The sequence below is a fragment of the Hippocampus bargibanti genome, linkage group LG05, assembly GCF_051943395.1.
Source record: "Hippocampus bargibanti isolate YZ-2025 linkage group LG05, ASM5194339v1, whole genome shotgun sequence".
Lineage (NCBI taxonomy): Eukaryota > Metazoa > Chordata > Actinopteri > Syngnathiformes > Syngnathidae > Hippocampus > Hippocampus bargibanti.
The window spans coordinates 16,442,635-16,470,505 of NC_142738.1; the positions used below are offsets into that span (position 1 = coordinate 16,442,635).

General features: G+C 54.3%; 1 protein-coding gene across 1 annotated transcript; it reads left to right on the top strand.

Moving 5' to 3' along the window:
* The first annotated feature begins 6,899 nt into the window (after positions 1-6,899).
* n4bp1 (nedd4 binding protein 1) lies at positions 6,900-27,557 on the top strand. Its single transcript, XM_088996958.1, has 12 exons — positions 6,900-7,422; positions 15,931-16,158; positions 16,390-16,563; positions 19,039-19,565; positions 19,683-20,016; positions 21,015-21,347; positions 21,477-21,706; positions 23,321-23,451; positions 23,824-23,920; positions 24,838-24,945; positions 25,048-25,149; positions 25,896-27,557. Exons 1-12 carry the CDS (start codon positions 7,111-7,113, stop codon positions 26,251-26,253), a joined length of 2,934 nt encoding a protein of 977 aa, XP_088853084.1. The 5' UTR covers positions 6,900-7,110; the 3' UTR covers positions 26,254-27,557.
* The last annotated feature ends 314 nt before the right edge of the window (positions 27,558-27,871 follow it).

Below are 27,871 nucleotides of genomic sequence, written 5' to 3' on the forward strand. Positions count from 1 at the left end.
AATATTGGCATATGATGCAGTCAGGTCACTAACCAAGGTTTGACACAAGAAAACATTTTAGATATTGTTTGTTTAAAATACAGTAAAGTCTCGTTATATCGATATTCTCGGGAGTCGGAAAAAATATCGATATAACCGGACTATCGATATATCCGATCCTGTGGCATATAAATTTTCTCCTTGCGCTCATAGAAATAGTATCGTAATAAGCAGTACTCGATATAACGAGACTTTACTGTATTACAAGCTGATATTATTAGCGTTAACAGTTACCTTTAAATTTTAACAATTATAAACGTAATTAAATATTGTTGTTTTTATAACCTAACAATTGCCGTGTTCGTTGACGGGTGACCAAAAAAGCCAGCAAGTTACTCAATTTATTCCTAACAATTTGATCTAATATAGAATTCTGAGTTTCGGCTCCCTGACAGAAATCAATTGGGTGTTCTCAAAATCAGTGAGAGACAGAAGACACAGATTGAGACTGAGGAGCCCAGATTTAAAGGGTACTACATGCATTTTCAAATTTGGCTCAAAAAAAGAAATCCATTTGGGATTTCTGGGCAGAGAGATCTCAAATTACGTCTGCCGAGTCAGCGTTGGTCATGTTGTAACCTTTCGCCTCCGTTGTCCAGCGTTTGATTATGTTGTAATCTCACATTTCCTTTGTGTGATGAGATTATCTCCTGGTGCCTGTAACACACGTCTCCAACCAACCACTACGTCTTCGTTCTCTTATCTATCTATTGAAAGCAAATCAATATTTGTATTAACTCAGTATTTTCATGTTTATCCTGAACAATGTAAACATGGCCAACTAAATGCATTTATTTCCTTCAATATATACACTGTAAATTTCTACACTGGGACTAATAAAGTCTAATCCAATCCAATACACATGCACGCACACGCGCACACTCACGCTAGATTGGATGAGCCTTTATTTGTCTCACAGTGGAGAAATGTAGATTTCACAGCAGCAAAAACAAAATACAGGAGCTGCTGGAAAGGCAGCCACTCTCGCGTAATAGTTGTGTTAAATTCATCCTGTCTACTTGATATATAATTTACAACAAATTCTTTTCTTCCAGTGTTTTTAGGTGTTCAATTACCTGACATGTTTCGGCAGCCACTCTCTCAGGCGCCTTCTAATAAATAAATAAATAAATAAATAAATAAATGAATAAATAAATAGTGTGACACAACACAAAAGACAGTCTTCAATCTTAAACACTTTATGCGCCCTCTTTGTTCCATGAAGCAGTTCGAGATGAAAGAGAGGATCAAAGCCTCACACACAAGCATGCATACACACGGACACACACACATGCATACTGGCCCTTTTGCCGGGCAAATCCACCCGGATTATTGTATTCAACTGTTGTGAAATATGTTTGAGTCTCCGGATAGTTTACAATTGAATACAAACATACAAAGAATTGTAAAGCCAATCACACAAAACACAAATAGAGCATGCAACATCTCATCTCATTTTCCGTACCGCTTATTCCTCATTAGGGTCGCGGGGGTTGCTGGAGCCTATCTCAGCTGTCTTCGGGCACGAGGCGGGGGACACCCTGAATTGGTTGCCAGCCAATCGCAGGGCACACAAAGACATACAACAGTCACTCTCACACTCACACCTAGGGACAATTTGGAGTGGTCAATCTGCCTGCCATGCATGTTTTTGGAGTGCGGGAGGAAACCGGAGGACCCGGAAAAAAACCCACGCGGGTCCGGGGAGAGCATGCAAACTCCACACAGGGAGGCCGGACCGGGACGCGAACCGGCGACCTCTGCACTGTGAAGCCGGTGTGCTAACCACTCGACTACCGGGCCACCCAGCATGCAACATAACTATGTCAAATTTATGTTGTTGAAAGGCAAAGAAATAAAAAGGTCTTGGAAAATGAGTTTTGAAAATGCACCTAACATTTATTGGCATTTGGCAGGTCATGCAACCAGGAGCACCAGCAACAGAAAAGTCCTCTGTACCTCCAGTAGCATCTGGTCTGCAGAGCAGCTCATAGAGATAAAATGGGTCGAGACCATATAAAGATTTGAAAACAAATAAAATAATCCATCCATCCATCTTCTGCCGCTTATCCGGGGTCGGGTCGCGGGGGCAGCAGCTTCAGTAGGGAAGCCCAGACTTCCCTCTCCCCAGCCACTTCTTCTAGCTCGTCCTGGCGGATCCCGAGGCGTTCCCATGCCAGCTGGGAGACATAGTCTCCCCAGCGTGTTCTGGGTCGTCCCCGGGGTCTCCTGCCAGTGGGGCATGCCCGGAACACCTCACAATGTCCCGGAGGCATCCTAATCAGATGCCCGAGCCACCTCATCTGGCTCCTCTCGATGTGGAGGAGAAGCGGCTCGACTTTGAGCCCCTCCCGGATGATCGAGCTTCTCACCTTATCTCTAAGGGAGAGCCCGGACACCCGACGGAGAAAGCTCATTTCGGCCGCTTGCATCCGGGATCTCGTTCCTTCGGACACAACCCATAGCTCGTGACCATAGATGAGGGTTGGGATGTAGATCGACCGGTAGATTGAGAGCTTTGCTTTTTGGCTCAGCTCCTTCTTCACCACGACAGATCGGTACAAAGTCCGCATCACGGCAGACGCCGCACCGATCCGCCTGTCGACCTCTCGATCCCTTTAACCTTCACTCGTGAACAAGACACCCAGATACTTAAACTCCTCCACTTGAGGCAAAATCTCCTCCCCGACCCGGAGAGGGCACTCCACCCTTTTCCGACTGAGAACCATTGTCTCAGATTTGGAGGTGCTGATTCTCATCCCAGACGCTTCACATTCGGCTGCGAAACGCTCAAGCGAGAGTTGGAGAGCTCCACTTGAAGGCCCCAACAGTACCACATCATCTGCAAAAAGCAGAGATGCTATACTGAGGCCACCGAAACGGAAACCTTCAACGCTTCGGCTGCGCCTAGAAATTCTGTCCATAAAGGTTATGAACAGAATCGGTGACAAAGGGCAGCCTTGGCGGAGCCCAACCCTCACTGGAAACGATTCCGACTTACTGCCGGCAATGCGAACCAGACTCTGACATCGGTCATATAGGGACCGAACGGCCCGTATCAGCCGCTCCTGTACCCCATACTCCCGAAGTACCCTCCACAGAACTCCACGAGGGACACGGTCAAACGCTTTCTCCAAGTCCACAAAACACATTTAGAGTGGTTGGGCGAATTCCCATGCGCCCTCGAGGACCCTGCGAAGGGTGTAGAGCTGGTCCACTGTTACGCGCCCGGGACGAAAACCACACTGTTCCTCCTCAATCTGAGGCTCGACTTTCCGACGGACCCGCCCCTCTAGGACCCCTGAATAGACCTTTCCAGGGAGGCTGAGGAGTGTGATCTTTCTGTAGTTGGAACACACCCTCCGGTCCCCGTTTTTAAAAAGGGGACCGGAGGGTGTAATCAAAAAGGGACAGAGTCGCCTCTTCCTCCTCAGGAAACTGAGGTCTTTTGGAGTTCAGGGGTCACTCCTAAAGACTTTCTATGACTCTGTGGTGGCATCAGCCATCCACTATGGCATTGTCTGCTGGTCAGGCAGCATCACCACCCGGGACAGAAAAAGACTGGAGCGCTTTGTCAAGCGGGCCAGTTCTGTCGTGGGCTGCTCGCTGGACTCTCTAGAGGAGGTGGGCAACAGACGGACGCTAGCTAAACTAAAAGCTATGACGGACAGCCCCTCCCACCCCCTCCTGCCCATCCTGACAGCTCTGGGTAGCTCCTTTAGCCAGAGACTATTACACCCGCGCTGCAAGAAGGAGAGGTACCGCCGCTCGTTCCTACCGACTGCTGTCAGGCTTCACAATTCCCAATGATCACATGTGAAAAAAACAAACAAACAAAAAAAAAACTGGACACTTGTAAATATGGGTTGTTGCAATATATCTAAATGCATCTCTTGATTCTGCACTATGTACAGTCTTGTTTATAGAACGGTTTTTGCACATCTACATTTGCACAGTATACAGTTGACATTTTTATTTTGTTATGCTTAGAATATCTTGTTTTCTATCCTTTCACTCCCACCCCAACCCCATCCCTCTTCAATTGCTGCTGTGGACTGCAAATTTCCCCATTGCGGGACGAATAAAGGTATTCTGATTCTGATCTGATTCTGATTCTGACCACCCCGGTCTGCCAATCCAGAGGCACTCTCCCCGATGACCACGCAATGTTGCAGAGGCGTGTCAGCCAGGACAGCCCCACAACATCCAGAGCCTTTAGGAACTCCGGTCGGATCTCATCCACCCCCGGGGCCTTGCCACCGAGGAGCTTTTTAACCACCTCGGTGACTTCAGTCACAAGGATCGGAGGGCCCACCTCGGAGTCCCCAGACACTGCTTCCTCTAAGGAAGGCGTGTTGGTGGAGTTGAGGAGGTCTTCGAAGTACTCTGCCCACCGGTTCACGACGTCTCGAGTCGAAGTCAGCAGCGCCCCACTCTCACTGTACACAGTGTTAGTGGTGCACTGCTTTCCCCTCCCGAGACGCCGGATGGTGGACCAGAATTTCCTCGAAGCGGTCCGGAAGTCGGCTTCCATGGCCTCACCGAACTCTTCCCATGCCAGTGTTTTTGCCTCGGCGACCAACGAGGCTGCATTCCGCTTGGTTAGTCGATACGTGTCAGCTGTCTCAGGAGTCCCACAGGCTATATAAGCCCGGTAGGACTCCTTCTTCAGCTTTACGGCATCCCTTACTACTGGTGTCCACCAGCGAGTACGGGGATTTCCGCCACGACAGGCACCAACCACCTTACGGCCGCAACTCTGATTTGCCGCCTCAGCAAGGGAGGTACGGAACATGGTCCATTCGGACTCAATGTCCCCCACCTCCCCCGGGACATGTGTATAGTTCTGCCGGAGGTGGGAGTTGAAACTCCTTCTGACAGGGGATTCTGCCAGACGTTCCCAACAAACCCTCACAACACGTTTGGGTCTTCCAGGTCGGACTGGCATCTTCCCCCACCAACGGAGCCTACTCACCACCAGGTGGGGATCAGTTGACAGCTCTCTTCACTCGAGTGTCCAAAACATGAGGCCGCAAATCCGATGATACAACTATAAAGTCAATCATCGAACTGCGACCAAGGGTGTCCTGGTGCCACGTGCACGTATGGATGATACCCTTATGTTTGAATAAAGTGTTTGTTATAGACAATCCGTGTTGAGCACAGAAGTCTAATAATAAGACACCACTCCTGTTCTGATCAGGGGGGCCATTCCTCCCAATCACGCCCTTCCAGGTCCCACTGTCATTGCCCACATGAGCATTGAAATTGCCCAGCAGAACAAGGGAGTCCCCAGGGGGAGCGCTCTCCAGCACATCCCCTAAGGTCTCCAAAAAGGATGGGTACACTGAAGTGCTGTTTGGTGCATATGCACAGACAACAGTCAGAACCCGTCCCCCCACCTGGTGGGTGAAGGGAAGCAACCCTTTCGTCTACTGGGGTGAATTCCAATGTACAGGCGGCGAGTCGGGGGGCAATAAGTATGCCGACACCTGCTCTACGCCTCTCACCGTGGGCAACTCCAGAGTGGAAGAGAGTCCAACCCCTCTCGAGAGGGCTGGTACCGGAACCCAGGCTGTGTGTGGAGGCAAGCCCAACTATGTCTAGTCGGAACTTTTGACCCTCGTGCACCAGCTCAGGCTCCTTCCCTGTAAGAGAGGTGACATTCCACGTCCCCAGAGCTAGCTTCTGCAGTCGAGGGTCGGACCCCCAGGGTCCCCGCCTTTGGCTGCTGCCCAGCTCACATTGCACCCGACCCCTCTGGCCCCTCCCATGGGTGGTGAGCCCTTGAGAAGGGGGACCCACGTTTCCTCTTCGGGCTGAGCCCGACCGGGCCCCATGGGTGTAGGCCCGGCCACCAGGCGCTCGCCAACGAGCCCCATCTCCAGGCCTGGCTCCAGAGAGAGGCCCCGGTGACTCGCGTCTGGGCAAGGGAAAACCAAATCCATTTGTCTTTTTCATCATATTGGGTCTTCTGAGTCGTACTTTGTCTGGTCCCTCACCCAGGACCTGTTTGCCATGGGTGACCCTACCAGGGGCATGAAGCCCCAGACAACCTAGCTCCTAGGATCATTGGGACACACAAACCCCTCCACCACGGTAAGGTGACGACTCATGGAGTAAAATAATCTTAAAATGAAAATCCATTTAAAGATCTGCGGATTTAAATACTGACTCTTTTTTTGGGGGGGGTCAGAGTTTCAGGTAGTTTTCCCGCTGCTTAACCCAGGAAGACTTTACCAAAAGGTACAAACTAAACACTGGATTTTCATCTGCAGTTTCCTGGTGGAACATAGAATACGGTTTTCCATTGATTACTGTGATTGGCCGACAGACTAAATTAGCAAAATAGAGTAATGCCATCACAGTCACGTATCATGATCATTTATGATCCAAAACAACATCGCTTTATATTTTCACACGAGATTCATTTTTCAATCATTTCATATTTTTATCTGTTTATCGTCACAAGTGTCACGGGCTTGCTAAAGGTCCATCCCAAACTCCATACGTGGGCGGGTTCCACCCAGACGTGGTTCCCAGACAATCGGAGGAATCACATTTTGTAATCGCAAATACACTTTTACCCGAAATCAGACACCCTTACGTACCAATGACTGAATTACGGCAAAAGGCCACTACATTTTTCAACAAAGTAAGTGCTAACAGTCGAGACGAAAGTAGGCTCTTTTAGACAGTTGCTGCGGAATAAACATCGTTCCTTAACGTCAAAAGACCATGTCTACTTTTTGCTATGTCGTAAGAAAGGTCAGTGTGCAACTTCCTTGCGCAAATCAATTTGCCTTGCCACAAGTTAACAGTACAGTAAACACACACTGTCGGCCTTTGATGACGTTTTTAGTGGGACTTTCCGCCTACGTCATTCGGTGCTTCCGATTTATCAGGTAACCCGACCGTGGTGTTCTTTATATTAGACGTTATAAATCTCGCCCTGTCGTCGCGTATTACTTATCGAGCATAACATGTAGACGCCAGAGGCTCCCAGTCACGCCAACAAGTAGGAATCTTAAGACGTGCTTGTCCGAGGTGACGCTAACAGCGAGAGACGCTATGTCAACAACGCGGCCCCTTCTCGGTATGAAGCGAGTCACCGAGCTCGCGTGCGTCGAGCAGCCGACCAGCAGGCTCTACGCCTCGTCCACGAGGCAACAACAAGACAGTCCGACGGTGGATGAGTTTACAGTCCCGGAGAAGAAGCAAGACGATCTGAAATGTGCCCAGGCTCGAGTGGAATACGTTTTCAAAGTGACGTTCACCATTATCGGGCTGTTGGACCACACGGGACAAGCACACGGCAGCACGGCTGCGCGTCAGATATGGCTCCAGCTCAGAGGAAATACTGACGACGTTTCGAAAGCAAAGGTGATGTCTTTATTTCTATGCCCCCGACTAAACCATCGGACCGCTGTGACCGTGGTGTAACGTATGAAGTGATAATTTCACACGTTAACCCGTTTTTTCCTAGCGGCACCATACGGTACCAGTGAAATTTATAATAAATATTAATTCATAATTTCATATTAGTTGTACAAATCTCTTCAAAACGGTGGTACCATATGGTACCACCGTATTTCTCAGAAATGACGCGGAATAAAATTGTTTTTTCTTCATAACTAGTTTAATTACATCCTAATGAGTCTATTATTTCAATTTCATGATAATTGGAAAAAAAATGTAATCTAGAAAAAAACGGGTTAATAGAAAATTAGGTTTTCATATTGATATTGTGATGTGATGTTAATTTATCATGAATTATTATGAGAAATAAATACGTGTCATTGGCCTCACATATATCAATACCATTAATACATCTTAATATTAAGCATTTTGTGTTTGGGAGCCTTTTACTGAGCGAGTTGCTTGTTCTGTAGCCACAAAGGGACATAAGTATTCTTGTGCCGGTCCCAAGCCCGGATAAATAGAGTGGGTTGTGTCAGGAAGGGCATCCGACGTAAAAGCTTGGCCAAAACACACATGCGGATCAAACCTCTAAAGATGGAGGACACTGATTTGCTGTGGTGACCGATTGAAGGGAAAAGCCAAAAGGAAAAGAAGAAGATTAAGGACATCTAATCCCATGTAATATGAGCAAATGTGTACTTCAATAAGTGTGGAATCAGCAAACTGGTAGCTCTTTCAAATAATCGATAGAAATACGTCTGGCAGAGAGAGATGTGAATACACACAAGGCCATTTTGACTTGTCGAAACCCTGCCTAGCATGCCATGGTCTGTTCATCTGTCATTCAATGCCTTGTATTGTGCCAATTAGTTAGGCTTGTGAGCCATCTCAAATGGATGAATAAGGTGAATTTATTTGGAGATTCATTCATTACATGCGTCTGTATACGCGCGCGCGCACACACACACACACACACACACACACACACACACACACACACACACACACACACACACACACACACACACACACACACACACACACACACACACACACACACACACACACACACACACACACACACACACACACACACACACACACCTGAAAGGAAGTTCCCAGAGCAACCAGCAGCTGACTCATTCATACATTTCTAGGACCCGGAGATTCCCCGAATGAGTAAGTGGGAAGCCTCTCTGGTATCGACTGTTTTGTGAGCCATGTTTTGCATAGATCACATTGGCAAACCTGAACTATACGTTACCGTTTTTATCTGTATGTGATATGCTTTTTCCCCCCTCACCAACTGTCCACCACTAATTTTCCAGTTGAATTTGCAGTGCACTTGTTTCAGGAATCTCTTTGGAGATACTTCAGAAAAATGCCTCCTGTAAATCTACTGCAGCATGCATAACTTGTGCATTGATTTTCACTAAAGGAAAGGCAGGGCAAACACACTCGACTGATTAATCTGTTAACACGCTTATTTTTAATTTAAAGCAGATTCTTTACTTACAGACAGTGTAGGTGTTCAAATACCTGACATGTTTCGGCGTATACTTCCGCCTTCGTCAGAGTGTCACGGCTGTTGTTGTGACGCGCCATTTTCAGCTGGTGTTGCTATGAGGGCGTGACCTACCTGTCAGATCTGACAGGCAAGTCACGCCCCCCGCTGTCCGCTCGTACCTCCAGAATACTGCTCCAGGTAGTAGAGAACATGTAGGCCAAGGGTGTCAAAGTCACTTTTTGCCGCGGGCCACATTGTAGGTACGGTTTCCTCCCGAGGGCCGTTATGAATTTGGGGAAGCCATTAGAATGTTTAATCCGATCCACATATTACATATAGAGCACACAACAAATGAATGAATCACTAGTTATCAAATCTGAAGTCAAGAATAATGACTGTTATTGTGGTTTATATCCAAAAATATGAAATTTTGGTTAAGAATTTAGCAAGCATCATGGAATTTCATACGTTTGATTTGCTTTCGCGGGCCGAAAAAATTGATGTGGCCTTGACTTTGACACCTGTGATGTAGGCTTTCTCATCCCTGTTGATGGTCCTTGGTCCTCACTTCCGGATTTCAATGGCCTCCCTGATCCAGCGCTGATGTTTGTTTTCTTCGGTGCGGATGACTCTGGCCTTCTCCCAGTCCATGATGTGATTTTCTCTTTTGCAGTGGTCCGTGATGGTTGATTTATGGTGCTCCTGTTGTGCTTGTTCTTTTATTGCTCTTGTTTGTATTGTTGCTGTCTCCTTCTCGCACTCCTTCTTGTGCTTGTATTTTCTTGTATTGAAACTCCTTCCTGTCTCCCCGATGTATGATTTATTGCACGACTTGCATGGGATTTCATATATTGAGTTGCATTTATTTTCCGGGTGTATTTTGTCCTTTGGGTGTACCAAGATCTGTCGGAGAGTTGTGTGTGGTTTGACCGGTGTGTTTATGTTGTGTTTCCTCAGTGTTCTTTGTATGCGTTCTGTGATCCCTCTCATGTATGGCAATTGCTCTGTGCTCTTGTTTGTTTGTTTGCTTTTTCTTTCTCCCCTGTCTTGTGTTGTTTTTGTTTTTGACCTGCTCTGCCCCTTTAGTTATTGCCCACTGAGGATACTGGCATTTTTGTGTGCGTGTTGTATATGTTTTTCCTCCCCCCCCCCCCCCCCCCCCCCCCCCCCCCCCCCCCCCCCCCCCCCCCCCCCCCCCCCCCCCCCCCCCCCCCCCCCCCCCCCCCCCCCCCCCCCCCCCCCCCCCCCCCCCCCCCCCCCCCCCCCCCCCCCCCCCCCCCCCCCCCCCCCCCCCCCCCCCCCCCCCCCCCCCCCCCCCCCCCCCCCCCCCCCCCCCCCCCCCCCCCCCCCCCCCCCCCCCCCCCCCCCCCCCCCCCCCCCCCCCCCCCCCCCCCCCCCCCCCCCCCCCCCCCCCCCCCCCCCCCCCCCCCCCCCCCCCCCCCCCCCCCCCCCCCCCCCCCCCCCCCCCCCCCCCCCCCCCCCCCCCCCCCCCCCCCCCCCCCCCCCCCCCCCCCCCCCCCCCCCCCCCCCCCCCCCCCCCCCCCCCCCCCCCCCCCCCCCCCCCCCCCCCCCCCCCCCCCCCCCCCCCCCCCCCCCCCCCCCCCCCCCCCCCCCCCCCCCCCCCCCCCCCCCCCCCCCCCCCCCCCCCCCCCCCCCCCCCCCCCCCCCCCCCCCCCCCCCCCCCCCCCCCCCCCCCCCCCCCCCCCCCCCCCCCCCCCCCCCCCCCCCCCCCCCCCCCCCCCCCCCCCCCCCCCCCCCCCCCCCCCCCCCCCCCCCCCCCCCCCCCCCCCCCCCCCCCCCCCCCCCCCCCCCCCCCCCCCCCCCCCCCCCCCCCCCCCCCCCCCCCCCCCCCCCCCCCCCCCCCCCCCCCCCCCCCCCCCCCCCCCCCCCCCCCCCCCCCCCCCCCCCCCCCCCCCCCCCCCCCCCCCCCCCCCCCCCCCCCCCCCCCCCCCCCCCCCCCCCCCCCCCCCCCCCCCCCCCCCCCCCCCCCCCCCCCCCCCCCCCCCCCCCCCCCCCCCCCCCCCCCCCCCCCCCCCCCCCCCCCCCCCCCCCCCCCCCCCCCCCCCCCCCCCCCCCCCCCCCCCCCCCCCCCCCCCCCCCCCCCCCCCCCCCCCCCCCCCCCCCCCCCCCCCCCCCCCCCCCCCCCCCCCCCCCCCCCCCCCCCCCCCCCCCCCCCCCCCCCCCCCCCCCCCCCCCCCCCCCCCCCCCCCCCCCCCCCCCCCCCCCCCCCCCCCCCCCCCCCCCCCCCCCCCCCCCCCCCCCCCCCCCCCCCCCCCCCCCCCCCCCCCCCCCCCCCCCCCCCCCCCCCCCCCCCCCCCCCCCCCCCCCCCCCCCCCCCCCCCCCCCCCCCCCCCCCCCCCCCCCCCCCCCCCCCCCCCCCCCCCCCCCCCCCCCCCCCCCCCCCCCCCCCCCCCCCCCCCCCCCCCCCCCCCCCCCCCCCCCCCCCCCCCCCCCCCCCCCCCCCCCCCCCCCCCCCCCCCCCCCCCCCCCCCCCCCCCCCCCCCCCCCCCCCCCCCCCCCCCCCCCCCCCCCCCCCCCCCCCCCCCCCCCCCCCCCCCCCCCCCCCCCCCCCCCCCCCCCCCCCCCCCCCCCCCCCCCCCCCCCCCCCCCCCCCCCCCCCCCCCCCCCCCCCCCCCCCCCCCCCCCCCCCCCCCCCCCCCCCCCCCCCCCCCCCCCCCCCCCCCCCCCCCCCCCCCCCCCCCCCCCCCCCCCCCCCCCCCCCCCCCCCCCCCCCCCCCCCCCCCCCCCCCCCCCCCCCCCCCCCCCCCCCCCCCCCCCCCCCCCCCCCCCCCCCCCCCCCCCCCCCCCCCCCCCCCCCCCCCCCCCCCCCCCCCCCCCCCCCCCCCCCCCCCCCCCCCCCCCCCCCCCCCCCCCCCCCCCCCCCCCCCCCCCCCCCCCCCCCCCCCCCCCCCCCCCCCCCCCCCCCCCCCCCCCCCCCCCCCCCCCCCCCCCCCCCCCCCCCCCCCCCCCCCCCCCCCCCCCCCCCCCCCCCCCCCCCCCCCCCCCCCCCCCCCCCCCCCCCCCCCCCCCCCCCCCCCCCCCCCCCCCCCCCCCCCCCCCCCCCCCCCCCCCCCCCCCCCCCCCCCCCCCCCCCCCCCCCCCCCCCCCCCCCCCCCCCCCCCCCCCCCCCCCCCCCCCCCCCCCCCCCCCCCCCCCCCCCCCCCCCCCCCCCCCCCCCCCCCCCCCCCCCCCCCCCCCCCCCCCCCCCCCCCCCCCCCCCCCCCCCCCCCCCCCCCCCCCCCCCCCCCCCCCCCCCCCCCCCCCCCCCCCCCCCCCCCCCCCCCCCCCCCCCCCCCCCCCCCCCCCCCCCCCCCCCCCCCCCCCCCCCCCCCCCCCCCCCCCCCCCCCCCCCCCCCCCCCCCCCCCCCCCCCCCCCCCCCCCCCCCCCCCCCCCCCCCCCCCCCCCCCCCCCCCCCCCCCCCCCCCCCCCCCCCCCCCCCCCCCCCCCCCCCCCCCCCCCCCCCCCCCCCCCCCCCCCCCCCCCCCCCCCCCCCCCCCCCCCCCCCCCCCCCCCCCCCCCCCCCCCCCCCCCCCCCCCCCCCCCCCCCCCCCCCCCCCCCCCCCCCCCCCCCCCCCCCCCCCCCCCCCCCCCCCCCCCCCCCCCCCCCCCCCCCCCCCCCCCCCCCCCCCCCCCCCCCCCCCCCCCCCCCCCCCCCCCCCCCCCCCCCCCCCCCCCCCCCCCCCCCCCCCCCCCCCCCCCCCCCCCCCCCCCCCCCCCCCCCCCCCCCCCCCCCCCCCCCCCCCCCCCCCCCCCCCCCCCCCCCCCCCCCCCCCCCCCCCCCCCCCCCCCCCCCCCCCCCCCCCCCCCCCCCCCCCCCCCCCCCCCCCCCCCCCCCCCCCCCCCCCCCCCCCCCCCCCCCCCCCCCCCCCCCCCCCCCCCCCCCCCCCCCCCCCCCCCCCCCCCCCCCCCCCCCCCCCCCCCCCCCCCCCCCCCCCCCCCCCCCCCCCCCCCCCCCCCCCCCCCCCCCCCCCCCCCCCCCCCCCCCCCCCCCCCCCCCCCCCCCCCCCCCCCCCCCCCCCCCCCCCCCCCCCCCCCCCCCCCCCCCCCCCCCCCCCCCCCCCCCCCCCCCCCCCCCCCCCCCCCCCCCCCCCCCCCCCCCCCCCCCCCCCCCCCCCCCCCCCCCCCCCCCCCCCCCCCCCCCCCCCCCCCCCCCCCCCCCCCCCCCCCCCCCCCCCCCCCCCCCCCCCCCCCCCCCCCCCCCCCCCCCCCCCCCCCCCCCCCCCCCCCCCCCCCCCCCCCCCCCCCCCCCCCCCCCCCCCCCCCCCCCCCCCCCCCCCCCCCCCCCCCCCCCCCCCCCCCCCCCCCCCCCCCCCCCCCCCCCCCCCCCCCCCCCCCCCCCCCCCCCCCCCCCCCCCCCCCCCCCCCCCCCCCCCCCCCCCCCCCCCCCCCCCCCCCCCCCCCCCCCCCCCCCCCCCCCCCCCCCCCCCCCCCCCCCCCCCCCCCCCCCCCCCCCCCCCCCCCCCCCCCCCCCCCCCCCCCCCCCCCCCCCCCCCCCCCCCCCCCCCCCCCCCCCCCCCCCCCCCCCCCCCCCCCCCCCCCCCCCCCCCCCCCCCCCCCCCCCCCCCCCCCCCCCCCCCCCCCCCCCCCCCCCCCCCCCCCCCCCCCCCCCCCCCCCCCCCCCCCCCCCCCCCCCCCCCCCCCCCCCCCCCCCCCCCCCCCCCCCCCCCCCCCCCCCCCCCCCCCCCCCCCCCCCCCCCCCCCCCCCCCCCCCCCCCCCCCCCCCCCCCCCCCCCCCCCCCCCCCCCCCCCCCCCCCCCCCCCCCCCCCCCCCCCCCCCCCCCCCCCCCCCCCCCCCCCCCCCCCCCCCCCCCCCCCCCCCCCCCCCCCCCCCCCCCCCCCCCCCCCCCCCCCCCCCCCCCCCCCCCCCCCCCCCCCCCCCCCCCCCCCCCCCCCCCCCCCCCCCCCCCCCCCCCCCCCCCCCCCCCCCCCCCCCCCCCCCCCCCCCCCCCCCCCCCCCCCCCCCCCCCCCCCCCCCCCCCCCCCCCCCCCCCCCCCCCCCCCCCCCCCCCCCCCCCCCCCCCCCCCCCCCCCCCCCCCCCCCCCCCCCCCCCCCCCCCCCCCCCCCCCCCCCCCCCCCCCCCCCCCCCCCCCCCCCCCCCCCCCCCCCCCCCCCCCCCCCCCCCCCCCCCCCCCCCCCCCCCCCCCCCCCCCCCCCCCCCCCCCCCCCCCCCCCCCCCCCCCCCCCCCCCCCCCCCCCCCCCCCCCCCCCCCCCCCCCCCCCCCCCCCCCCCCCCCCCCCCCCCCCCCCCCCCCCCCCCCCCCCCCCCCCCCCCCCCCCCCCCCCCCCCCCCCCCCCCCCCCCCCCCCCCCCCCCCCCCCCCCCCCCCCCCCCCCCCCCCCCCCCCCCCCCCCCCCCCCCCCCCCCCCCCCCCCCCCCCCCCCCCCCCCCCCCCCCCCCCCCCCCCCCCCCCCCCCCCCCCCCCCCCCCCCCCCCCCCCCCCCCCCCCCCCCCCCCCCCCCCCCCCCCCCCCCCCCCCCCCCCCCCCCCCCCCCCCCCCCCCCCCCCCCCCCCCCCCCCCCCCCCCCCCCCCCCCCCCCCCCCCCCCCCCCCCCCCCCCCCCCCCCCCCCCCCCCCCCCCCCCCCCCCCCCCCCCCCCCCCCCCCCCCCCCCCCCCCCCCCCCCCCCCCCCCCCCCCCCCCCCCCCCCCCCCCCCCCCCCCCCCCCCCCCCCCCCCCCCCCCCCCCCCCCCCCCCCCCCCCCCCCCCCCCCCCCCCCCCCCCCCCCCCCCCCCCCCCCCCCCCCCCCCCCCCCCCCCCCCCCCCCCCCCCCCCCCCCCCCCCCCCCCCCCCCCCCCCCCCCCCCCCCCCCCCCCCCCCCCCCCCCCCCCCCCCCCCCCCCCCCCCCCCCCCCCCCCCCCCCCCCCCCCCCCCCCCCCCCCCCCCCCCCCCCCCCCCCCCCCCCCCCCCCCCCCCCCCCCCCCCCCCCCCCCCCCCCCCCCCCCCCCCCCCCCCCCCCCCCCCCCCCCCCCCCCCCCCCCCCCCCCCCCCCCCCCCCCCCCCCCCCCCCCCCCCCCCCCCCCCCCCCCCCCCCCCCCCCCCCCCCCCCCCCCCCCCCCCCCCCCCCCCCCCCCCCCCCCCCCCCAGAAATATTATAACTACAAATGGTGAGTCAAGACGTGTTTTGTATGTAAATGCCCTAATCTGTTCCAACGTTCTGTTAGTTTATGGATGCTGGTGCCTGTACCAGGGGACGACTTGGAGGGGTGTCCACGGGACATCCAGGGGCGTGGTATTCAAACAAAGAAGGACATGTTGTACTAATGTATCACTTGAATTTGCATGCACTATCAATAAAAAGCTTGGCAAAGGTCAGGTGTCCGTTGAGACGCGCACACAGTGTGGCTTCATGTAAACTGTGCCTTCTGTCGGAAGTGAAGGCCAATCCTTCTGTGTTCAAGCCTTTGTTCAGTGTCCGAGCAAACATCTTTGAGATTACATCACTTTCATGTACAGTAAAGAGTCACTTTAGCACACTGTTGGCCGCTTACTCTCGAACAAAAATATGGACGCCTCCAGCACTCCTTGCCAGTCTTGATGCGTTTAGACGCTTAGCAACGGCATCTGCAAATAAAATGTTTTTAATCGCAAAGCATCACCTTGTATTGCTGCCCTTGTTGTTCTATTCTGTGGTCATGCTGTTGCTTTTTTCTTGCTTCATCACATCATCCTGTTTTTGCTGGAATTGCTGCGGTCTTTTGATCCATACTGTGCAAAAGAAGTGTCTCAGCAATTAAAAAAATAAAGGAAATAGATTAATCGGTAGCACCTGCTCAAGTGGGTGAAAACTGCACTAGCACTGTCTCATATTTTAATGGCGAAATATGACCCATTAAGTATCTGTCTGCAGCATTGCGTACATTTGGATGGAAGACTTTAAAACAATTTATTCAGGTGTCTGGCAGCTGTTTGGAATTGTGCATGAATAATGTTTCTCCCTTTGTTATTTCTTCTTGTTTCACAGGAGTATGTGAGGGGACTGTGTGACCCAGAGCTGCAGAAAGAAGAACGTTATCCAGCGGACATGCACTGTATCTTTGCCGGAGCCCGGGGCCTGTTCTTGGACAGACTCATACGGGACACAAGTGCTGAGGTTTTGGTTCCTGAGCCAGGACGTCTGCGCTTGTTGGGCCGCACTGAGCCTGTCGTAATGGCGCAGAGCAGAGTTCAGCAGTTTGTGGCACTTTTCCAGGTGAGATGAATATACAACCACTGATTCGCTGTGGCGACCCCTTGAAGGGAACAGCTCAAAGGAAAACAAGAAGGAGGCTGTGTTTTGTTTTCCAAGTGCTATCTTATGAACAATAAAGTAATGTTCATACACCGCCCACTTTAGATGACTGATACAATTCTCATGAGCGTGATAATTTAAAGTTGTTGTTTGTCATTTTCCCAATTCCACCTCTTTGTCTGCATTATTCAGGAAAAGCGAAGTCTACTGAGTGACAGAGAGCAGGCAGTGAAGCGAGCGTTCAAGTCCTTTGTGGAGGAACGGGATGACAAATACACAATGGAGCTTCTTCTACTGCCCAGTGCGCTGAAAGAAGAATTACTCGGACTGGCTCATAGTCCAACCAGCTTGAATACACCCACAACGGTTTGTGGTTTCTTCTCATCATATACTTAATAGCGGGCAATCCTTGTTTTCTACTCGACTTGCACATACTTACAAGATCTGCTGAAACACCAATGCAGTGGTCACACTAATAGATGGCAGGGATGAAAGTTGAGGGGAACGGCATCCTAGAAAATTCATTAAAACTGAATGATGCGACTGAAGGGTCATGAAGTGGGCAGGGTTGTAAAATTTGTTTTTAAGTAGAGGCCAACTGTCTTCAACTGTTTTTGTGCCGGATAAATATTTGAGTCGCAGGTTAATTCTGTGGCAAAGTCCTGAAGCATCAAAAGTAATGTCTCTGGGTACAAAGCAAGATCCAGCCTGCCAGTCTCAAACTGTACCAGTACAGTATACATTGCCCAGTATGTTTTTCGATCATACCTTATTTTCCGGACGCTTAGAGCAGATTAGCATTGTTGTTGTCATAAAGGCTTTCTGAAAGGACTTTGAAGTTCTGTTTGTGAAGAAAATAATGGGACAAGCAAATGGGAAGCAATCTCCAGTGCTATTGACATATTTTATTATCCTTACTGTCATTGTCTTTTATCGAGCATCTTCATTAAAAAAACATTCAAATAAGGTACGGTATATGTAGGGAAAGAGATGCCCATTTCACATCATCATACATCGTCGTACGAGAAGTCAAACACATATACTGGCTTTGATCGTTGTCAAGTCACGTGATGTCGCGTAGTGGCTGGGTTGCCAGATCAGCTTAGTATTACAGCATTTCACAAAATGAGGATACAATCTAAGTTTCTTAACATTTTGCCGGAGCACATAGAGCAGCCACTATGCGACATCACGTGACTTGACAGAGATAAAAAGCCAGTTTGTATATGTGAATGACTTCTCGTACGACGATGAGCGCAGCGGCTGCTCTATGTGCTCCGGCAAATAAATATCCTACTTGTATGATCTAAACAAGAGGACCATCTCAACTCTTTATTCTCCCAAATGCATCGCGAAAGCACTGAAAATCTCAACAGCTTACAACACTATGCACCCCATCACCTTTCAAATTGCTGCTGTGGACTGCAAATTTCCCCATTGTGGTACGATTAAAGGCTTTCTGAAGGAAAAGAAGAAGAAAAAAGTTCTTATCCTTGACTGTAAAGTGTCCTTGAGAGTTTTGAAAGGTGCATAGAAATTAAATGTATTATTATTATTATTATGGTCTCACACTGGAGAAATTCACATACATTACATACATGTAATTACATTACATAGTAGCAAAATGATGAAAGGGAGGGGGAGGGAAGGAAAAGAAGTATAAAAAACAAAATGCAGGAGCTGGAAAGGCAGCCAGTCTCGCGGGAGCATCTTGAAGTCAAAAGAACAAATAACAAATAATATGACAACACAAAGACACAGACAGTCAGTCATTCAACGCAGCACTTTCTTCACCCTCTTTGTGTTATGAAACCGTTGTAGATGAAAGAGGGGATCAAAGCTACCTTTTCAATAGTGGATCAGGGACGTCATGGTCAAATGTGAAATGTAGATGACAGCGTTTGTGTGTCGCAAAATTCTGAACAGAAAATATTTGTATCAAGTCTGTTTGACATCCTCGAGAGCAAAATGTCAAAGTCAAGGCCCAGGGGCCAGATCTGGCCCGCCACATTATTTTTTCGGCCCGTGAAACCAAATCACACTTGTGAAATTACATGATGCTTACTCAAATCCAAATCAACATTTCAAATTGTCCCATGTAAGTCAGTCTGTATTTTTTACTTCAAATTTGAAAACTTGTTATTCATTCATTTGTTGTGCTTTCTGTATGTAATATGTAGAGGGGGTTAAATATTCTAATGGCTTCCCCAAATTCATAACGGCCGCTGAGAAGAAACCCGAACTACAATGTGGCCAGCGGCAAAAAATGATTTTGACACCTTTGCTTTAGAGTCGGGACTTTCAAAATGTGGCACGATGAGAACAAAACAAGGCTAGGACCTCCCCTGCTGCCGCTTCCACCAATAAAGTGATTTCCCAGTTTTATGGAGTGTTCTCACCCTATGTGTCTCTCTCTCAGTAGAAACTAGAAGTTATTGACTGCATTTTTCCTTTATTGTGATTGACGTTCATAAGGCATTTTGGAACTGTTGTGAGGTACCTACAAGTGTTATTGAGGTATGGTGCAACAGTAGTTACATTTTTTTGGGGAAAAAACACCTCAATACATGCAATTCAGCTACTGCTAGTTGGGGCCGGTCTTCTCTGATGCAAAAGTTACGTGACTATTTATATAATTTCAATTAAAAAAGGGCTAAAAATGGGTTCAAGTGTGAATAATAAACTACCAAACTACTAATATGTGACCATGTTCTGATGACACAATCTGTCCCCTGGATGAGACACTTGCAAAAACAGTGCTTAACAGTGTGAATCTTACACATTAAACTTGTGCGTTTCTGACCAAGCTAAACCAAAACCCGATATTGTGTTGACTCTCAGGCTCTCCTGAACCAGAACCTACAACCAAGCATGGCAGAGTTTGAGCAAGATCGCTCACAGAGTAGCACTCCTGTGACGGAGCTCTCCTTTCGCATCCTCGATGCTAGTTTTGAAGACAAAGGGACACGGACGACGCCCTTTGGCGACGGCGCTGGCAAAGCAGCAGGAGGCCTCGGTTTGGGTCCCGAGGCCACACTGCTCAATGGCACTAGGCCTTCGCACAAGCGACGCTGTTCGGAGAGCGAAACCCGGGACACTAAAAGACAGTATTCTTTGGAGCGGAGGGGGGAGTCCCATGAGAGGTCGAGGGACACAGAGCGACACTGGGACAGAGAAGGCCAAATAGCCAGTTGTGGTTTTCGATCCAAAAACCCATCTGCTTCATGCACAGTCTCCTCCTCCTCCTCTTCAGCAAAAGCCAACACAGTCACTGGTGCAATCATGCTGAACTCTTGCGATGGTATCACTGAAGAAAGCGAGGCAGTCAGCCCTGAAACTAACCTCCGTTGTTTGGTCAATTTCTTCAGGTGAACATCACAGTAGCACAAATCATCACAATTCATTTTAAATTCGCACATATACAAATGTGTGTATTGTTTTGCTTTATTTATTTATGTATTTATTTCAAACCAAATTTCCTTCAGATCGATGGGTTACCAGCAGGACGTGGTGGAGCGTGTCATCAAGAATACGGGACAAACGGAAGACACCTTCCTTATTTTGGAGAAAATCGTGGCCGAAACAAAACGTTGTGAGGGGGAAACAAAAAGAGGAGCTCGAGAAACCAAACAACTGAACAATGTGCGTTCCTCCTTCTCATCATCATCCTCCTCCTCTTTGATTACGATGACATCTCTAGCGGTCGAGCGGGAGTCTGGGAGGTCCAAAGAGAATATTAAGCCCAATCATCATGGAGCAAGTAGCAATGGGTTTGGCCACCGGATGCAGTCCAATGGCAGTGAAGCCAGCACTCAACAGGTAACCTCCATTTTAAATTAGTGTCCATGGTTTGGCTCATTGAGACAATATAGCATGGGATCGGGAATCTTTCTAGTGGTTTCATTATGTGTGCCTGATGACGTATCCTTTGTCAGCTATTTACATTCACAGAGGAGTGGAAATGGAACAATGCTGTTTCCTGAAATTATTAGCAACAAGAAACAATCATTTCGTATGGGTTAATCCTCTCTATTTTTAAAAGGGGTATTCATTGAATTTGCAATATAATAACAATTTGATACAATGCAATTATTAAGAAAATTAAGAGGAAGAGAGTGAAGGCAGCAAGGGCTCCAGAGCAAGTAGACAGCTGCTGAGCTTTTGAAGCAAGTATGTCACATGATCTTTTTTTGCCTAGCAAGGTTAAAAAAATCCCCATGCATTTGTTATGTAGTTTGTCGTCTTTTGGCTGTTGTCGTATGTCGCAGTACGCACATGTAAAAGTGTCTGAAGGCTTTCTGATGTGTGCCACCGGTGTGATTCTCTGAGCAAATCTAGTCACCATTAAACTGTAATTCACGCTGTATTGTACCTTACCGCTCCAAAAAAATAACACAATAATATTGCAGGTTGCTTTTCCAGATACCCCATGGAACTTGGACAATTGTGATGCGAAAAAAAGTCATGTCTTGTGGTTTACATTTGTGCCTTCCGTTTCAGGGATGGCATTTTTGCCTCTGTCTTCTGAGAAGTTTGTATGTTACGTTTATGCTTGTGTGGCTCATTTCTACATTCTGAAAACATCCAAGTTATATTAATTGTACACTCCCAACAGTTGTTGGGTGTGAGTGCGAATGGTTGTAAATGTGTGTACACAATGTGTATTCTCTTTTACCCACAGTCCGCTGATGTAGACTTTTAATACGTAAGCCAGTGCTATAGAAAATGGAAGGTACCAAACCATTTTGTTTATGAGAGAAGTCTTTTAATATTTGTATTGTAACATATACTGTCTTTAATGCCACTTCACTCAACAGACCAGTTCTATCAAGAGGAGCGCCAGTGCTCAAGGAGGTGCAGGGAAGTACGAGGTCATTACCATTTCCGATGATGATGACGTCAGCGTGACAGACGGCAAAACAGCAGATACTCGGACATCAAGGGTTATGATGACACACGGTGGCAGCCAGACCGGATCCAGAACGGAATACTTGGCACGGGGAGGCGGAAACGTCACACATAGGGATCACCTGTCAAGAGGCGGGACACGGACTCTTGGTGGATCAGTGAAAGTCGAGAGTGTGACGGCACTGCGTAATGCTCCACAGTGGCTGACGGCCAGCACCACTTCTGTGGCTTCCAGTGCCAATGTAGGTTTTCTCATGTTCTTGTTTTCACTCAACTTGTTTTGTCTTGTGACAAATTTCAAAATGACTATCAACGTTCGCATCCACAATGTTTTGCTGGAATGATATAAAGGACTTTATTCTCTGCTTCAGTCAGCTCCTACGACAAGCCGGCTCTCTGCCTACCAAACCATTGGCCATACTGGCTTTCGCGGTGGTGGAGCCAGGAATCCTCCTATAAGCAACCCGCCAGCGCCACCTGTGACTGGTTTAGCTCGTTTTCACCAATCATTGAAGACTCCGTATACACTGAAGCTACCCAACGAACCGGGATTACAGGAGCTGCGCCACATCATCATAGATGGCAGCAATGTGGCCATGGCGTGAGTTTTTGTGTGGAGATATGCGCTTTTCTCACTTGATGGCCCTTGTTAAAATATTCACTGCTGGTGATGTTGTCCACTTCAACAACGCAGACAAAACAGGATTAACAAGAGCATCTGTTCCCTACCACTGCACTGCCACATAGACATAGTCTGATGTAATTACAACAGTGATTCGCAAGCTCAAGGATTCAAGTACAACCTGAACCAATTGCCAGGCAATAGCGCGGCACACATAGATAATTAATTAGTGTGTTTCATTAACTTGCCATGCATGTTTTTGGAATGTGGGAGGAAACCCACTTAAGAGGACAGGGAACATACAAACACAGGCAGGCCGTAGCTGGAATCAAATCCTGCACCTTTACATGTGCGTGTATATACAGGTAACATCCAATTTACGACCGGCGCGAGTTACGACCACCCGTACTTACGACCGCCAGACCGTTTTTTTTTTTATCTACGGCTGCCACCGCTACAGCCAGCAACGCGACAGAGACAGAGGTCCATGCAGGATGATTTATTAAGCTAAAACACAAAGCGCTGGTCCCAAAAAGATGACCGTGGGAATAATCAGAAATAATAAATACCAAAAATGACGAGTGAGGGGGGCAATGGGAAACCCGGCATTGGCGAGAAGCAACTCGCACACGGTGATGCATGAATGGAACAATAATATACATTTCATTTATAAGCGGCTTTCAAAATTGGTTGGGGGGGGGGGGGGGCTTGGACGAAGATATAGAAAGTCCAGGGTAATACAAAGTACAAAGACAATTTGACAGTGTCCCGTTTTCGCACCCGCTGTCCTGAAGAAGGAAGTGTTGGAAGCGGGGAGGCGTGGCTCCACCCCCAGCTGTCAATCCGAACGTGACAATAGGGGGTAGGGAGAGGTGTCCACCGACACAGAGGCGGAGCAGGTGGGATCACCGTGACGCAAACGCCGCATCGGGCTCACGGTCGGTGCCGACGCCTCTTTGAGACAGGTGAGCTCTTCTGGCTTCTCTGTTAGCGGGGAGAGCGATTTTTGGAAAGCTTGCATGCGTGGGAAGCCGTGCGTATTGGGTCAGCAGAAAGCGTGTGCACAGACACAGTAATAAAGATCGATAATACGAAATATAAAATTATTATTAAAATGACACTAAAAGTTGTAAGATTTATAAATGAACTGTCAACATTTTGGTATATAATAGTATTCAATAGAAAACATTGCTTAAAACAACAGATTGACATTGTATAATATCCTGTCATATAGGAGATGCCAGCGTATCGTCATTTATGATCACGTGATCCTCGCGTCAGCCATTTCAAATGCTTATCAATTTACGACTGTTTTGTCTCGAAAGGAACCCAGTCGTAACTCGGATGTTACCTGTATATAGTAGCATGTTGTTTGCCCTAATACTGGCTGCTTTCAATTCAGGATATATGCCGCATCTCACACGAAGTTTGCTTGGATAGGCTGTGGCACACTCAACTTTGAGGAGGGGGGAGGGGTTGGCAAATGCATAGAAAGTGAAAGGATACACGCTAGTTCATTTCAAGTTGATCCGTGTGTGCATTTTGTTCCATGTTGTCATAATCACATTGTTTCTTTTGTCCCCATCTCTTCAGGCATGGCCTAAATCGGTGGTTCTCCTGTCGAGGGATAGCGCTTGCCGTCGAGACATTTTGGAGGCGGGGCCACAGGGAGATCACTGTATTTGTTCCTCAGTGGCGCCAGAAGAGAGACCCGTTGACAACAGGTACGTGAAGCCATTTGCATCATCAAAGTCAAAGTCAGCTTTATTGTCAAATATGCTAATATGTATGACATACAGCACAGATGAAATTAATGTCCTCTTGGACCCAGCATGCAAGGCACTTATAATGACATAATAAACATGAAAACGGCAATTTGCCGGGAGAGGGGAGCCGCTGCGTGTTCACGCGTCGCCATCTTGGGAAAAAAACAAAACAAAATAACAAATAGGACAACACAAATATTTATCATGATTATTATTTTTATATCAGTATTTACACATTTGATATGAATGAAATCAACACAATTTGTGCTATCCTTTGTTCATGTGGTTGTCTGTTTTTTTTCTGACTGCATGTCTTGTTTTTTTTTCCAGAACAACATTTTTTAAATCAACTAGAAGACCTGCGGCTGCTTTCTTTCACCCCCTCCAGAGAGGTCTGTGGCCAAAGGATCGCGTCGCATGATGACAGGTGCACACATAGAACACACACCTCCCGTTTCCAATTTAGTTGAATATACTTAAAGGGAAAATCAGATCAAAAATGGGCTTCATTAATCAAAAATTTACTTTACGATTAAGGGTGGATTATTCAGTTACCTCCTGATTTGATTAAAGTCGCAATATATTTGTGATTATTAGATTCCTATCAAGATTATTGATGATAGTGTGATTTGTGAATCAATATTGTGGTTACTGGTATTTTTCTCAAACAATACATTATCTCTCAACAATACACAAGTTGAATCATATAGAGTACTTCAATCAATGCAGCCAGATGAAAGTCTCGCGCTCTTTCTGATATGTATTTTTAGTCAAATGCGAGGAGAATAACATGTTCCTGGTTGGCCACCACTAGCCTAAACGCAGTACGTATTTTGATTATTAGTGCAGTTGTGGAATATGAACAAAGCAGCAAAATCAACTTGTTTTTATACATCTTCGGGGTGGCCCTTTTGCCACTTGGATTTAACTGAAAATGTCAACATGAGAGCCGAAGGGCTCAGGTTACAACCAATCAGGGCTCAAACACTGAAAACAGGTGAGCTGTAACTGGCTGATACCAGACTTCTATTACATCATTTCCAGTCAACAGCTAGTGACCAAATGTTCATCCCCTAATTTTGATTAAAAAATTGCCTAATTCAGATTCCACAATGCATATTGCGTACATGCATATTGATCAAAACCGTTATTGTAAAATATAAATACAATTTGTCTTGACCTCCACTTTAATGTTGAGCAGGAAATAACATTTTTATGCATGCATGTGCATTCTTCTACCCCGACACTCATACAAGTTTGAATAGTAAAGATCAATAAAATCCATAATATATTCAAATGTTGTCTTCATTGAAGGGAATGTTGAATACTTGCATTCTCCATTAGATTCTTGCTCCACTTAGCTGAAAAAACAGATGGCATCATTGTAACCAACGACAACCTGAGAGACTTTGTCAACTCCTCAGACGCTTGGCGCCGGATCATTCAAGAGAGGTGATTGGTCATATGCTCAAATATATAACACGATGAAAGCGGTTATTTCAAAGTTCAAATATTACGATTATTATTCTAATTATTTTTTTGATATTCATACAGGTTACTGCAGTTTACTATGGTGGAGGACCACTTCATGATCCCTGATGACCCTTTGGGTAAAAATGGCCCTCATCTGGACATTTTCCTTTCTAAAATGAACAGGTGTGTGCTCGCTTAATTGGAACATCTGAAACGATTTTAAAATGTCCCCACTCAAGATGAAGCAAAAAAAAATTCTTGCGTGAGATGTACGCCAGATGACCAATATTGCACCCCACAGACAAACAAAGATTACCATATTTTCCGGTGCGTAAGGCGCACCCAAAAGCCTTGATTTTTCTTCAAAAGATGACCCTGCACCTTATACCCAGGTGCACCTTATATGTAGAGTAATATTAAGCCACAGCAGGTCTCGCAACTAATTTCAGCAGCCACTGACTCCATTTCCCCCTGTAGAACATGTAATGCCTAACCCCAGCCTGTACTGTGGCGCCTTATAATGTGGTCTGCCCTATATTTGGAAAACTTGTACCGGTATATATTTATATATTCTAATTGAAGACGTTTTTTTATTCATTGAAGGTGCACCTTTTAGTTCAGTGCGCCTAATATATGGAAAAGGTTTGAAAATACACCATTTAGGGGTACGCCTTATACTCTGATGCACCTATTTTTTTCATTTGAAGTTGAATGCTAGAAGAGATCACCCTTTTTTTCTTTCCTCCCGTGACGTATTTTCAGAAATGGCAGTAATGCCCTTTAAGCTTTGCATAGCTTGCCAAATGTTGAATTTGGCTTTCGGGTGTTCCATAAACGTATGGTAACGTCACCTCCTCTCTATTTCCCCGTCCGTCTATAAGGTTTGAGCATCTCTGTTTGACACATTTTCTCCTTCCTTGTCCGTCCAGGCATCTTCCTTTCACCCCTGCGTCCCTGAGACCTCCAGACTTGCATCCATCCGCCAACCAGCAGCATCCAGTCTATGTGCACACCCTCCAATCCGCTCCATGGACTCCTGCCATTACTCCTCAGCCCCCCTTTTCCTATGTTACCCACCCCAGCATGCGATGGCCCCGCCCGGGCCACCGCCGCAACCCCTCTCCCTCACCATCGCCTCCTCCGCAGCGTTCGCCGGAGGAGACATCTGAGCTGAGGAATCGGCTGTATGCGATTTTCCCAGACCAGAAGCAACAGATCGACCGCATCCTCAGCGACAACCCGTACATGAGAGACTTGAACGCCCTGTCGGGGCTGCTGCTGGGTTGATTCATTCGGCTAAAAAACAAACTTCATACACGCATTCAAGGGGACCCGTAACACAGTATAACAGCTATTTATGTTATACTCTCTTTCAGCTATTTTTTTACTGATCTCAAAGCATATTTGTTCATCTGATATAAACACTTCAGTTTTGAAACCATTTTGTCAAAACTAAATCCAATGCCATTTTTATTTCTCCTCTCTTTCTTTTACTCTCCCTCTTTCTGTTTCTCTCGCTCTTTCTTTCTCCCTCCTTTTTCCCCCTTCAAATGTGAGACCGCTATAGATTAAGAGGACTGGTCACCGAATGTGATGGTCTTCATACCACAAATGCATCTATACTAACTAAAGACTGCCATTAGACATAAACTAGCACAATGGCGAGTTTATGTCATGTTTTCCTCCCAAAAAATGACAATAACGTTAACAGTGTCACTTATAATTTCAAAGGCAGTTGCAAGGACAACATACTATATAGTCATAGTTGAGCTGACTATAAAGGAACATACTTGGCGCATAATGGGCACATCTGTGTCCCTTCAAAATAAAGTACAAAGATACCTTAAAATTCTTGGAAATAACCATGATCAATTTAGTTTTCTACTTGCTCCCATGGTTTGGTGTGAGGTCCGAACATATGGGGGGTTAGTGGCAGTCCACTTTATCCCCTTTTAATTGCAACAACCCTTCCAGTAGCCTGCCAGTGTTTTGGATATCATCTTCATCAATTGAAGCGCTCAAATTGTTCTTCCAAAAATCTAGATTGAGAGAAGATTTGTGAGTTGTTTTTTGGGGGGGTTGACGATCTTCCCATGATCACTTTTTCAGAAATTATTATTTATTCATTTTGGAGCCACTTGAATTCTTTAGTCACTCCATCTTGTTTGTCAACACTACAAGGCTCAAATATATAGTTTGCATTTGTTGGCTTGAGTTATCGAAATTGCAGTCACAACGCAGAATTACAAAACACTTTTGTAGCAATGAAAGGGGTACATCGGTTCAGTTGATTAATGTCTAAATTCTCAGCTGCAGGCATGTAAAGAATCACCCCTTGTGATTCTTTCACCCTCCAAGCAGAGTGTGGACAGGACGTTTCCCCTGCATGCGTATGTGATGTGCCGCTGTTGTGTAACATACCAACCCAAGTCTGGATAAAAACATCTTTAGGTTACCATGTTGTGAGCATTGCTGAAGGATTTTCTTTTGTTCTATTGTATTTTCATTGTGAACTATTTTTTTATATAATATTTTTGGACATGTGGTTTAATGTATGTGGGGAATCCAAATAAATGCCCCAGCAAGCCTTAGCACTATCGTCCACTTAAGCTTTTTTGAACGGTGCATTGATGAACAAAGTTCATGTTCATTTTTTTCACACATGAATTTTGCGCTTTATTGGGTGTACAGAGAAGAAAGAGGAGAATGCAAAGTCATTTACTCAAGGGTTCAATGAAGAGCATTACCAGCACATGTATGACAACAGCAAATGTGATGCTACAGCAAGCTGGTCAGCTTCTGTCTGAATGCACATAGCAACGTCCATACAAAACCAAGGACACAAATTGCATGAAGGAAATACAGTACTACAGTAAAAAAAAAAGTTTATTCGGCAAAAATAAAT

Excerpts from the sequence above, each read along its gene's own strand:
- n4bp1 (XM_088996958.1), top strand. The coding sequence starts at position 7,111 with ATGTCAACAACGCGGCCCCTTCTCGGTATGAAGCGAGTCACCGAGCTC. Across the intron at positions 16,159-16,389 it reads AGTTTGTGGCACTTTTCCAG|GAAAAGCGAAGTCTACTGAG; the intron begins GTGAGATGAATA and ends TGCATTATTCAG. Across the intron at positions 23,921-24,837 it reads ATCGCGTCGCATGATGACAG|ATTCTTGCTCCACTTAGCTG; the intron begins GTGCACACATAG and ends ATTCTCCATTAG.